This window comes from Zalophus californianus, chromosome 8 (assembly GCF_009762305.2).
Source record: "Zalophus californianus isolate mZalCal1 chromosome 8, mZalCal1.pri.v2, whole genome shotgun sequence".
Taxonomy (NCBI): Eukaryota; Metazoa; Chordata; class Mammalia; order Carnivora; family Otariidae; genus Zalophus; species Zalophus californianus.
The window spans coordinates 22,508,665-22,522,169 of NC_045602.1; the positions used below are offsets into that span (position 1 = coordinate 22,508,665).

At 47.7% G+C, this 13,505-nt stretch overlaps 1 protein-coding gene across 1 annotated transcript; it reads left to right on the forward strand.

Moving 5' to 3' along the window:
• Positions 1 to 1,202: 1,202 nt before the first annotated feature.
• On the forward strand, positions 1,203 to 13,441 carry NRBP1 (nuclear receptor binding protein 1). The gene is made up of 18 exons (XM_027621237.1): positions 1,203 to 2,236; positions 5,174 to 5,403; positions 5,591 to 5,713; positions 6,154 to 6,255; positions 7,079 to 7,168; positions 7,323 to 7,363; positions 7,703 to 7,797; positions 9,279 to 9,362; positions 9,547 to 9,605; positions 9,760 to 9,858; positions 11,252 to 11,384; positions 11,560 to 11,665; positions 11,809 to 11,859; positions 11,957 to 12,092; positions 12,300 to 12,353; positions 12,440 to 12,503; positions 12,756 to 12,811; positions 12,888 to 13,441. The coding sequence occupies exons 1-18, from the start codon at positions 2,071 to 2,073 to the stop codon at positions 12,990 to 12,992; spliced, it is 1,794 nt and encodes a 597-aa protein (XP_027477038.1). The 5' UTR covers positions 1,203 to 2,070; the 3' UTR covers positions 12,993 to 13,441.
• Positions 13,442 to 13,505: the final 64 nt, after the last annotated feature.

Below are 13,505 nucleotides of genomic sequence, written 5' to 3' on the forward strand. Positions count from 1 at the left end.
GTCTACAGTGGTTAAAAATGAAAGTAATGCTATATGAGCTGCCATGGAAAAAGTAACAGTAAATTGCAAAAGATTATGTAGTATTAGCTTGCTTTTATTTTATTTTTATTTAAAGATTTTATTTATTTTTTGACAGAGTGAGGGACAGCGAGAGAGGGAACACAAGCAGGGGGAGTGGGAGAGGGAAAAGCAGGCTTCCTGCCAAGCAGGGAGCCCAATATGGACAGAAAAAAAATGGAGATACATACATCAAAGTCTTAATTATTTTGAAGTAGGATTATATGAGATTTTCACATTCTATAGCAATTGTTAATTCACAATATTCCATAGGATTCTTGTATTAAATGAGTTAGTATAAGGCAATTAAAACGGTGGAACATAGCACACAGAAGCTATTACATAAATATTGTTACACTATGTTAAATATTTTTGAAATACTTTGATTTTTTTTACAAGATATGTATTTTTTTAAGGCAGAAAAAAATGAGGTGGCGAAAATGCCTTGAGATTTTTAAACATGAAAAGTTAAAAATGAGAGCTGGAGGAGGCTAATGGGTCCTCTATGCATATTTGAAAGAAGTAGCTAGTTGAAAAGGAAAGGCTGATAATGATAAGGACCAGACAGAAGAGAATGAGAAACTATAATGATAAAATCAACTCATATTTAATGAATGTTTATAGTGGACCAGAAGCTCCAATTGCTTTGGAGCCCACAAGGAAAAAAAGTTAATCTGGAGAGGAGGAGGAACAATCTTCCTTCGAAGATTGGAACAAAGATTTTTAACCTTACCTTTTCTAAAATTATATGCTAAATTTGGTGGACAAATGCATTTTTTAAATATCCAAGACAAGATCCATAACTTCCAGCAGATTTCTAAGAGTGTGTGAGCCCTCTCTTTCAAAGAATCAAAGGATGAAAGATTGGTTGCAAAAAGAACTATTTTGAGGGCGCCTGGGTGGCTCAGTTGGTTAAGCGACCGCCTTCGGCTCAGATCATGATCCTGGAGTCCCTGGATCGAGTCCCTGGATCGAGTCCCTGGATCGAGTCCCTGGATCGAGTCCTTGGATCGAGTCCCTCATCGGGCTCCCTGCTTGGCAGGGAGTCTGCTTCTCCCTCTGACCCTCCCCCCATCTCATGTGCTTTCTCTCAAATAAATAAAAATCTTTAAAATAAATAAAAATCTTTAAAAAAAAGCTTTATTAAAAAAAGGACTATTTTGAGAAAATGAGAGGGCTTTTGCCAGATACAGGATCCTTCTTTATATTAGTTAAGAAGGATTAGAGATTCCCTTTAAGGACAGTGAAATTTAGTGATTATGACATTCCCAAGTTGTGATAGTTGATTCATCTTCCTCCCTCCGTAATAGACGTCTAATGGCAGAGCGAATTTATACAGCTCAGACTCAGCGTTTAGTTTTCGCAGATCAATGGGCTCACCCAGAATCTTTTCTTTCCACTTCCTCGAAGTCAATCCAAAATTTTCCCAAACATCTTTTCAAGGAAGCCTTTGATAAATCTGTTTGGATGCTAGATCTGGCTTCTATCAACTTTTGGAGTTTAATGCCTCTGATTCAGTTTTCTTGCATTTGTCAATTAGCATTGAATGATAATTTCAATTTTTTGTGAGGATCAAACGAGTTATCTGTGAAAACCTCTTGCAAAGTTTTGGCAAATATCAGTGCTCTGCAATTTTCAGAATATAAATTCAGGAAAATTTTTAAGTTTTCTGAAGAATGGGTGTCCTGCGCAGTCTCGCCCCCCCAAATAAAGTGGATGGGCGCTCCTCCCGGATTGAGGCTACGTCTTTCGCTCCTTTTGTCTTTCAGTCGGACCAGAACTGTCATGGCGCCTTCAAGAAGAGAGGGAAGGCCTTTCGCCCAGCAGAATCATCGGGGGCACCTGGACTGGACGGAGGAATGGACAGAGAGACTAGCCCCAGTTGAGACCGAACACACCGAAGCCTCCGAGATGTCTCCGCCGGACAGGCTCAAGGGGAGGAGACGGGATTGAAGACTAGGCCAGCGAGCGACCGTCTTCCCGGGGCACCGCCCACCTTGACCGCCTTATCCAATGGAAACCCAACGGCAGTGCGGCACCGCCCATCTGTTGGTCGGGACGCCGCGAGGGCGGGGCCCGCAGTTCGGTTGCGCTGCGGAGCGCAGCTGTGAGGGAGTCTCTCTGGTCCACGACCCCGAACCCGAGCTGAAGCGCAGGCTGCGGGGAGCGGAGTCAGGAGGTAAGCGCCGAGGGGAATGAGCGGGAGGAAGGGGTTCGGCGAGAAGATGGAAGGTCGGCCTCCGCGGCCCGGGGTGCTGGGACCCCGGCAGGCGGGTGTCTGGTGGCGGCTCTGCTCGCTCGGCGGCCCAGGCCCGGCCCGCCGGAACCGAGGGGCCGCCCGGGCCCCACAGTCTCTGCCGGGCCTGCCCAGAGTTGCGGCGACCCAGAATTCTGCCGGCGCGGGGCGCGAGGCCGGGGCGTTCGCGTCGAACTGGGGCTGACGAGAGGCGGGGCCGGCGGCGGGGGCGGTGGTGGCGGGCCCCGCGGCCTGCGGAAGCGCAGCGTCGGGGCCGCGCCTGCTGGCGGAGGCCGGCGCGCCGACTGCGCGGGGGCGTGGCCTGCGCCCTGACGGCGCCGCGGGGCCGGCCTTTGATGAGGTGGCAGCCGCTGGCTCCCGGGCCTGCGGGACTGCAGGCGCTCCCTTGCAGACCGTGGGCAGGGCGACCTGTTGGAGCGTGAAGCCGTCCCCTGCTCTTGCTTGACGTCTGACCGGACAGTCCTGTGGGTCCCGGAGGCCCTTTGGTCTGCTCGGGGTGAGGGTAGCTCAGAGGCCTGTGGCCTGTGAGCTGTCGCCGAGGAGTTGAAATGCAGAGGGGCTGCAGTCCAATAAATAAAAGTCTCCGAGAAAAACTTTGCGCGACGATCTACCTACACTGCTCAGAAGTGAACACACTATTCTCGGGGTTGCTGGAGGCGGCGAGGAGATTCCCTTGTAGGGGCGTAAATGACCTTTTCCGTATGTGATCTCTTACATCTCTGAATGACCCTGAGATGAAAATCCCAGCGTTACAATGGTTTCTTCATCAGGAGGGGAAGTGCTGGGGGATCTTGGGCAGTGCCTTCCTTTTGCCTGCTGGGGAAAGCTTGGGGAGGGAGAAGACAAGCACATTCCAAGGACATGTCTGTGACCGGTAAAGGATTGGCTTCTTTTGTGGTGTTCTGTGGATTGTCTGTGCCGAGTCCAGAGGTTTCCTTAGAGCCCATTGGTTACAGGCTTCCTGTATTAGAACTTCCCTGGTATTTCCTATTATAATCTAGCTGGAAATTTTACTTAGCTGTTCAGATTCAAGATGCATTCTATAAATATAGGTGCTCTAGGAAGTAATCCATAAGAACTTTCTTATTACTTTCTTACTTTTCAGGGGAAGAAAAAGGAAAATGATCTCTAACTCATTTTCTGGTAGATTACTTAGATATACAGATAGTAGCTTTCTTGGCTGGTTGAATAAACTCTATGATAGTCAGGACCTAGAAAATAACAGGGAAAGAATATCTTGCCAGATTTTCTCTGTAGTGTGTTGTGGTTCTCTGGTATTTACTAGAACGTCATCAAATAAGAATCTCCTGATTTGGGTTGAACATAGTGTAGGCTGGGGGTGGAGATTGGCAGAAGCGGGTATCCAAGAGTTCTAAAATGAGGGCTTTTCAAAAGATTGGTGTTAGTCAGAGGCTTCTATATTCTGAACTGACTTAGAGGAGGAAATCTGCTTTCCAGAATGTCACTTTCATACTGGAGCCCTCCTTTGAGCCCAGCACACGCAGGTTTCAACTCCTTCACAGCCATTGTTCTTAGAGATTTGGAATAACATTCAGCGGTTGTCCTGTGATTGGACAAGTTAATGACATTTAGCTTTTGAGAATTCTTTTTCTTCCAAGTAGCCATGTATCTTGAAAAAAATATTATACTATATAGTACTTTTTCCTGTAACTGCCATATCTTGAGTTATTTGTTCTTTTTTTAAAAAAATATTTTCTTTTTAAGATTTTATTCATTTGAGAGCAGGAGAGCCCATGCGCATGGGGGGTGGCAGAGGGGGAAGCAGACTCCCCGGCTGAGCCGGGAGCCAGATTCTGGGTTTGATCCCAGGACCCAGGACCTGAGCCAAGACAGATGCTTAACAGACTGATCTACCCTGGTGCCCCTTGAGTTATTTGTTCTTGAGGGAATATCTCTGTCAGGTCTAGTATCCCAGAGGGTGGAGCTTTGAGCCATGTGAATGAAATGAAAGCTGGAATCTGCAAGTTCTAGATCAGTTTAAATTTGTGGCTCCATGAATGTGGGCATCTCATTTATTTTATTCACTAGTGTATCTCAAGTACCTAGCCCAGTGCTTGGCCTACAGTAAGTGCTTAATAAACATTTGTTGAATGAGTGAATGAAAAAAAATGTTGCTAACCAATACCCATTTGCACACTCACATCACAGGGAAGGTGAGATCATCAGGGATGAAGTCACTAACCACTGCCAGTCACCTGGGCCAAGGTAGCCTCAGCATGGACTGGCAGACTTGATCTGTGTATAGGAGGGACAGATAGCAAATACCAGAATTCTAATGGAATAAATTAGCTGAGGGTTTCAGCTGGATAAATTCTCAGAGTGCTACAAGTCCAGCTTTAGGGCTGAATCAGTGGAACATTTTGGGGTCTGGAGTCATATCTGTTCTGAACAGGGCCCATGTAGCTTAGTTCTTGAGCACAGTGCAAATAGAGGCAGGCGAGGATTCAAAGGGAAGGTTTTGGGTGAGTATTGCTGAGAAGGAGTGGTGTCTGTCCCTGATTTGGCCGTTCATTTGGACCTTACTAATGGGGGTTGTATTGTCATAAATCAGGTTTGCCACTCCTGGTGGGTCATCTTCAACCAACATAAGTTCCCTTCTCTAGATAAGAGAGTAGTTAATGTTTCAGTGTTCAGACAGGATTAATTTGATTTTGGATTTAGAGGAAATAAGGGAGGTATATGGTTTGTTTCCTTTTTAACCCCAGATGAGGTTATTAGGATTAAGCATGAAGCCCAACGTGGGGCTTGAACTCACCCAGGTGCCCCAGAATTAAATCTTTATGGATCTATCCTGACCCTTTCTGCCTTCTCCCTCCATCCTTGCCCCAACCAATGCAGGCCTGAGTGTTTGTTCCAGCATGTCGGAGGGGGAGTCCCAGACAGTAGTCAGCAGTGGCTCAGACCCAAAGGTAGAATCCTCATCCTCAGCTCCTGGCCTGACGTCAGTGTCACCTCCTGTGACCTCCACGACCTCAGCTGCTTCCCCAGAGGAAGAAGAAGAAAGTGAAGATGAGTCTGAGATCTTGGAAGAGTCACCATGTGGGCGGTGGCAGAAGAGGCGAGAAGAGGTAAGGTGGTTGTAGTGTCATTCTTGCGGGAGTGAATTCTAAGTGCAAAGTGGAAGGGGAAAATCTCAAAGGGGCAGACCAAACTTTAACAGATCAGAGCCTAGGAGAGGATGATCATGTAGAGTATTAAAATGGAGGGTTTATAAGGCAACTTTGATAATTCCTTTCCATTTGAATTTCTTCTCAGGTGAATCAACGGAATGTACCAGGTATTGACAGTGCATACCTGGCCATGGATACAGAGGAGGGTGTAGAAGTTGTGTGGAATGAGGTCCAGTTCTCTGAACGCAAGAACTACAAGCTGCAGGAGGTAGGTAATGGTGAAAGGATGTAGCCTGTGGGGTGTTAGAATGCAGGTGTTATGAAACAAGACAAAACCAGAGGGGAGACAAACCATAAGAGACTCTTGAAACAAACAGGGTTGCTGGAGGGGAGGGGTGAAAGGATGAGGTGGCTAGATGATGGACATTGGGGAGGGTATGTGTTGTGGTGAGTGCTAGATAAGACTGATTGTTATATAAGACTGATGAATCACAGAACTGTACCCCTTAAATAATACATTTTATGTTAATTAATTGAATTTAAGTAAAAAATAAAGAATGCAGGTGTTAAAGAGGAATTGGTGTTGAGAAGCTGAGTAGGAGGAGAGTATGTCGGGATTAGATCATTTCTGGGGAGGGATAAGGAATGGCTTTTCAGGATTATAGTGATTTCTGAACCCTGTTATCCCACACTCTCCCCTGCTTTCAGGAAAAGGTCCGTGCTGTGTTTGATAATCTGATTCAGTTGGAACATCTCAACATTGTTAAGTTTCACAAGTATTGGGCTGACATTAAAGAGAACAAGGCCAGGGTAAGAACTTTTTCTTGAGTTTACCGCAAAGAGACTAGCTACATTTATTGTTCTTTTTACATTCAGAGATAAAAATAAGGTAGTTTTGAAACAAAACTGGAATCGGCTGTTGTGGAGATGAAAGTAGGGCTTTGTCTATGTCCTATGCCTTTTGTCTGGTGATGGGGCAGAAATGAGCAAACTTTTGTTTCTTTCCCATAGCTCTTTTCTTTTTTCTTTCTTTTTCTTTGTTTTTTTTTAAATTTTTTCTTTTTTAAAGATTTTATTTATTCATTTGGGACAGAGAGATACAGAGAGAGAAAGCATGAGGAGGGAGAGAGGCAGGGGGAGAAGCAGGCTCCTCACTGAGCCAGGAGCCCAATGTGGGGCTTGATCCCATGACCCTGGGATCATGACCCGAGCCAAAGGCAGACGCCCAACCATCTGAGCCACCCAGGCGCCCCTTTCTTTTTCTTTTTTTTAAAGATTTTATTTATTTGTCAGCACACAAGCAGGGGGAGCAGCAGGCAGAAGGAAAAGCAGGCTCCCCACTGAGCAAGGAGCCCGATGCAGGACTCGATCACAGGACCCTGGGATCATGACCTGAGCCAAAGGCAGACGCTTAACAGACTGAATCACCCAGGCATCCCTACTTCCCATAGCTCTTGTTCAGTAGTTTTTTTTCGTCCTGTTAAATCTAAGGAAGTGGTGCTAACAACAAAAGGGAAACTTAAAACAACCGCCACCACCAGACTTCCAAATCTAATACATATCTGGTATACATGTCATCAGGTAGGGGATCATTTCTACTCTAAGGCCTTATTTGAGTGCTTTGCCTCTCCAGGTCATTTTTATCACAGAATACATGTCATCTGGGAGTCTTAAGCAGTTTCTGAAGAAGACCAAAAAGAACCACAAGACTATGAATGAAAAGGTATGGAGGCAGAGCAGACAAAGCTTTAGGCTGGTTTAGGGGTTTTAAAAAGATTATATTAATCATGAAGCTCTAATCGGGAAGGGATGGAGGAGAACTAGTTGGAGGGTTAAGAGAGGGGATTACTGCTGACCCTTTGGTCAAACCGTTCCAGGCTTGGAAGCGCTGGTGCACGCAAATCCTCTCTGCCCTTAGGTAAGTAGGATCTGGTTAGTGTTTTTCCCCTATTTCCTGGTTTAGTTTCTCCAAACAGATTTTAGGGCACTACTCCATACTGTCCCATACTGTCAAGATTAGGCCCCTATTGTCTTTTAAAGGGTCCATCCTAATGCCCTGACCACGATGCTATCTCCCACCTCTTTCTCCTAGTGCTTATCCAGCTATTTTAACTCATCAGGCGTAACGGAGATTCAGAGTGTGGGGATTATCTCTGTGGTGACCAGCAGGAGACCAGGCCCTTGCTCCTCTTAACCCTTGGGTTCCCCCTGCCCTTAATTTCCCAGTGGCCCCTCTAACAGCCCAGTGCCCCCACAGCTACCTGCACTCCTGTGACCCCCCCATCATCCATGGGAACCTGACCTGTGACACCATCTTCATCCAGCACAACGGACTCATCAAGATTGGCTCTGGTGAGGGGAGGGAGAGGTTCTGGGCAGGGGAGCCTCGGGAATTTGGGAACCATGGGGGTAAGGTGAAAGGAGTGGGGAGAGTAGAGCCAAATTCTGAGGTGTGGGCTGGTGGTAAGAGATAGGACTTTGCTAGGGGTAATTAGGGGGTAGGGTCAATCTTACACCTTTTTTGGAGGGAAGTGGATTAATCCAGAGATCTTGATAGGAGGTTGGAAAAGGGCAAGAGTTGGGTCTAAGGTCTGACTTGAGCCCCTGGGGCCAGACCCTACCAAAGGAGGTTCCAGGCTGTGCCTGCTGTGAGTGCTTTCATTTGCCGTGTATCTGTGTGCTGTGTATAACATTTCTGTGTGCTGTGTCTTTGTGTGGTTTGTGTGTCCATTTGTCTGGGGCTTGGCTGCTCCATTGCTCACAACTTTTCTCTGTTTTCCTCCCTCCCGCTTACGGGCTGCTCTGTTCCCAACAGTCTTTCATAGGATTTTTGCTAATGGTGAGAGCTCCCTGTTGCCCCATGTGGGGCTCTGTTTGTGCTCCGTCTGCTCCCCTTTGCGGCTGCCCAGTGCATGCAGTCGTGGGAGCAAGCCCTGTTCCCCTACTTCCCCTGCCTAGTTATGCCTGCTTGGCTTCTCCCTACCGGCCCTCCACGTGCTTGCCCTTCCATAACTTGCTTGTTTCCTGTGGATTCTGCCTGGCTGGCCATTTTTGTCCTGGATTCTTATTTCCCTTCATCATCAGGCTGGTTCCCTAAATCATACTGTGCTCCCAGACTCTCTGTGATCTGTTGTCATTGTTGACGATCTGAGTGAGTCCAAATTGGGCCCGGCCCTGGTTCCTCGTTAAGGCCTGTGGCAGCAGTGTTGAGGAATAAGGGAGTAGAGCAGGAGACTGAAATTTTGGTGGATTAAATGAGACTGATTCAAAGGTATTGGTTCAACTTTGAGCTGTTTTTGAGTTTTAGGCAGCAAAGGTGGGTGAGAAGGAGGCTATCTAGTTGGTTGTACTGTTAATCCTTCTTACCTTTTTTTCTCCGGGTTTCTGAGATCTTTAATTGTCCCAGATTAGAAAGGGCTGCCTATGTTTTTAATGCTATTTGCAGGGTAGCTGAAAGAACTAGACCACACGTTTTCATGTGACAGGGATTAGATATTCCTGAGCTTTGGGGAAGGTGAGCAGATCACAAGCAAAAGTTTTTCCTTAGCCTCCATTGCTTCTTGGCCAGCTCAAGGCCCCTGTATACCTATTAGTTTAGTGTGGAGTGTTTGTTGCTGCTGAATTAGGGACCTTAAATGAGAAGCAGTTGACCCAAGAAAGGGGAGGTAGGTGGTGTTCATGTTTAGTCTGTGGTTCAAGATGGGAAAAGGACAGGTTTGCGCCTTGAGGGTTAGAGTCATCAGGAGAGAATTTGGCTTTTGGGGACCTCTCTCTGGAGTGAGACTATGCTTTGTTGATGGTGGTCAGATTGTGGGTATCTCCCCTACTCCCAGTGGCTCCTGACACTATCAACAATCATGTGAAGACTTGTCGGGAAGAGCAGAAGAATCTACACTTCTTTGCACCAGAGTATGGAGGTGAGGCACCAGTTTCTCTGCCCTCTCCCTGTTCTCCAGGTTTCCACCTTATAACCTGAGGCCCAGAGGTAATAGAACTGAAACTTCTAGTTCTCTGCTGGCTTACAAAAAGTTTTTAAAAGGCATTTCTGCAACCCCTTGCCCCCATCCTCTGATTCACCAAAGGCTTCTCTCTTTTCCCTAGAAGTCACTAATGTGACAACAGCAGTGGACATCTACTCCTTTGGCATGTGTGCACTGGAGGTGAGGAAACCACAAACAGTGGTGTTGGAAAGGGGTCAAGTTAGAAGATGGAAGGGGGAAATGGAGGGAGGACAAGTAAGGTCTTGAGGGGGTGATTTTGGAGCACTGAAGTTCTGAAGTTTCTGCTGGTCTTTTCTGTTCCCTCTCACTGCAGATGGCAGTGCTGGAGATTCAGGGCAATGGAGAGTCCTCATATGTGCCACAGGAAGCTATCAGCAGTGCCATCCAGCTTCTAGAAGACCCATTACAGAGGGTAAGAATCTTCTGGATCACTCCCTGAACAGACTTTGAAATGTTCTTTAGGTTTTTCTTCCTTTTTACTTACTTGGAATATGCTGTCTTCTAAGAGCAAGAAAACAGAAAGCAGAAAGGACAGGCAGAAGCAGTGAATATTTGAATATTTCCCTAGGCGGTACCTATGTTGTTCTTTGTATATACACACACACAGGTTAAGGGTTTAAGATGGGTAGTACTGGGTGTAAAGGTAGTGTGTTAATTTAGGTGTGTCTACCTGGAGGTAAACTAATGTAATGATTACCTCAGGTAATTGGTATATGCTCTCAGACAACCATCTTGATATTTTTAAACAAATTGACCAGTTCGAATTAAATCTGTCATTTGGGGTTTTATATTTCTAGAGTTTTATGTAGGGAAAGTGCCCTGAAATAACAAGCTGAGATTTAAAGGGTGTAAGGTTCTGAATCAGTAGACGACAGTAAGTAGAGGCTAGATGGGAAGGTCCAAACAAGGATCGTTGGTAACGTTAGATAGTGTGGCAGGGGGGCCAGTGGGAGGTCCCAAGGCTAGTGTGGGCTACGTCTCTAGTTCAGCATTAGGTTGGGGCATTCAAGTGACAGATTAGGGGGCGCCTGGGTGGCTCAGTTGGTTGGGCGGCTGCCTTCGGCTCAGGTCATGATCCTGGAGTCACGGGATCGAGTCCCACATCGGGCTCCCTGCTCAGCAGGGAGTCTGCTTCTCCCTCTGACCCTCTTCCCTCTCGTGCTCTCTATCTCTCATTCTCTCTCTCTCAAATAAATAAATAAAATCTTAAAAAAAAAAGTGACAGATTAGGTATATGACCTTCTTGGCCTTCAAGTTTGTAAGGAGGAAAAGAAAAGCAGGTTAATCGTCATGGGACCTACGGGAGGTGGGAAAGGGGTGTGTGTGCGTGCAGAGGAAGCTTGGGGAAAGCCAGTGAACTCAATGATTGTAGGAGACAAAGGAAATTGTGGTAGTTGGCTTGGGAAATAAAAAGGTGGTGAATACTGTTGACCACAGCAGATAGGTTTGGGAACAGAGAGGTAACTTCGGTGAGAGTCGGAGAGGAAGGCAGGCAGTGAGTGGGCCGTTAAAACGTGGAAGTAGAAAATCAGGAAAAAGAATTGGGAAGTTTGAATAGTAAAGAAAAAGAGAAAGCTTGTGGTTGGAGAGTAGAAAAACAATTAAAACCAGAAAAACCATGAACGGTACCTTTCATGTTAATACCTTAAAGCCCTTTCAGATACATGTAACAGTTTACTCCCTCAACCAGTGCTGACCACCTAGTATGTACAAAGCCTGTGCTAAGTATGAGTGATGAAGTGTCATGATGAACGCAGTGGTCTGGTTGCCAGATTCCCACTCTATTTCCTCATTCCCTTTTCTAGGAGTTCATTCAAAAGTGCCTGCATTCTGAGCCTGCTCGCAGACCAACAGCCAGAGAACTTCTGTTCCACCCAGCACTGTTTGAAGTGCCCTCGCTCAAACTCCTTGCTGCCCACTGCATTGTGGGACACCAACGTGAGTCCCCTTGGCCCTGCCAAGAATTTTCTACCCATCCGGAGCGTTAATAACTATCACTAGCAATGCTCTCTTTCCTTTTCCACTTCCAAAGGAATTCTTTACAGCCCAGGACCCCTGGGCCTTCCAGGACATTAATCTGACTAATAACTTTCCATTTCATCATGCCCTCCAGACATGATCCCAGAGAATGCTCTGGAGGAGATCACCAAAAACATGGATACCAGTGCTGTACTGGCTGAAATTCCTGCAGGACCAGGAAGAGAACCAGTACAGACTTTGTGAGTAATGAACTGAGAGGGTCTGAAAGGGACAGATTTGTCACTGCCACTGAGGGTTCTGTCAGCTGTCCATTCTTTGGGAGTTGGTGAATCTGCTGTTTCGCTTATTTCCTTCCTTTCACGTGCTTTCTCTTCTCCTGCAGGTACTCTCAGTCACCGGCTCTGGAATTGGATAAATTCCTTGAAGATGTCAGGTGAGAGAAGGGTGAGAGGAAAGGCTTGCTTGAAGAAGCAGGGTGGGTGTCCTGAGGCATTCACAGAGCCTTTGTGGCCTGTTTGATCTTGCTCTAGGAATGGGATCTACCCCTTGACAGCCTTTGGGCTACCTCGGCCCCAGCAGCCACAGCAGGAGGAGGTGACGTCACCTGTTGTGCCCCCCTCTGTCAAGACTCCAACACCTGAACCCGCTGAGGTGGAGACCCGCAAGGTGGGGCTAAGTGGGTGTGGAGGTCTCTGTGGTCATGGTGGAAGGGAGAAGAGCACACATCAAATAAGGCTTTGTCCTTTAGAGAAAAGAAGGTGTTTCTGCTTTCTAGCAAGCTTGTCCTGTAGGCTGCAAAGTCTTCTAGCTGTTGGGGGCTTTTTATTTCTTGGTAATACTACCGTGGTGACCCTCTGTGTCCCCTCTCCCTAGGTGGTGCTGATGCAGTGCAACATCGAGTCAGTGGAGGAGGGAGTCAAACACCACGTAAGGCTCAGGGCCAGGGCTGTAAAGGGCTGGGTGGCCGTGGGTGGAGAAGGGGAGCCTCATTTTCTGGCTGTCCTCTTCTCCAGCTGACGCTTCTTCTGAAGCTGGAGGACAAACTCAACCGGCACCTGAGCTGTGACCTGATGCCAAGTGAGTCTCTCCTTTCCCTCCGAGGATGAGAGTCTCTGCGTCTTATCTGTGAGGGACATTCTTAGGGGTGGGGAAGAAGGTTACAGGGCAGCAACACGTTGATGCACATAGAACGAATATCTTAGCTCCTAAGACTGGAGGGTAGACGTGGTAGTTTCCGCTTGTTATCGTTCCTTCCCAGCTGGGCTGCCCCGACGGGCTGTGGGCCCCTTACTCGCACACCGTGCTCACCGTCTCCCTTCTCTCTGTCAGATGAGAACATCCCGGAGTTGGCAGCTGAGCTGGTGCAGCTGGGCTTCATTAGCGAGGTGAGCTTTCTGCCTGCAGCTGCCCTGGCCGCTCCATTCTCCTCTGGTCCCGTCTCACCCAGCTCTTCTCCCCCAGGCTGACCAGAGCCGACTGACTTCTCTGCTAGAGGAGACCCTGAACAAGTTCAATTTTGCCAGGAACAGCACCCTCAACTCAGCCGCTGTCACCGTCTCCTCTTAGAGCTCACTCGGGCCAGGCCCCTAATCAGAGCTGTGGCCGTCATTAGATGCGCGACAGCCTTCCTGCCCCCTCCCCCCCAGTCAGTATTACCCTGTGAAGCCCCTTCTCTCCTTTCTTATTCAGGAGGGCTTTGGGGCTCCCTGGTTCTGAGCATCACCCTCCCCCTTTCCCTTCTCTTCCTCCCCTCTGCACTTTGTTTACTTGTTTTGCACAGACGTGGGCCTGGGCCTTCTCAGCAGCCGCCTTCTAGTTGGGGGCTAGTAGCTGATCTGCCGGCTCCCGCCCAGCCTGTGTGGAAAGGAGGCCCACGGGCACTGGGGGAGCTGAAGTCTACAATCCCGCTGGGGCCGACGGGGCGGGAGAGAAGGGTGGTGCTGCAGTGGTGGCCCTGGGGGGCCATTCGATTCGCCTCAGTTGCTGCTGTAATAAAAGTCTACTTTTTGCTAAAAGCGTCGTGTGTGTGTGTGTGTGTGTGTGTGCGCGCGTGTGTGTGTGCGTGTGTGCGCGCGCGCG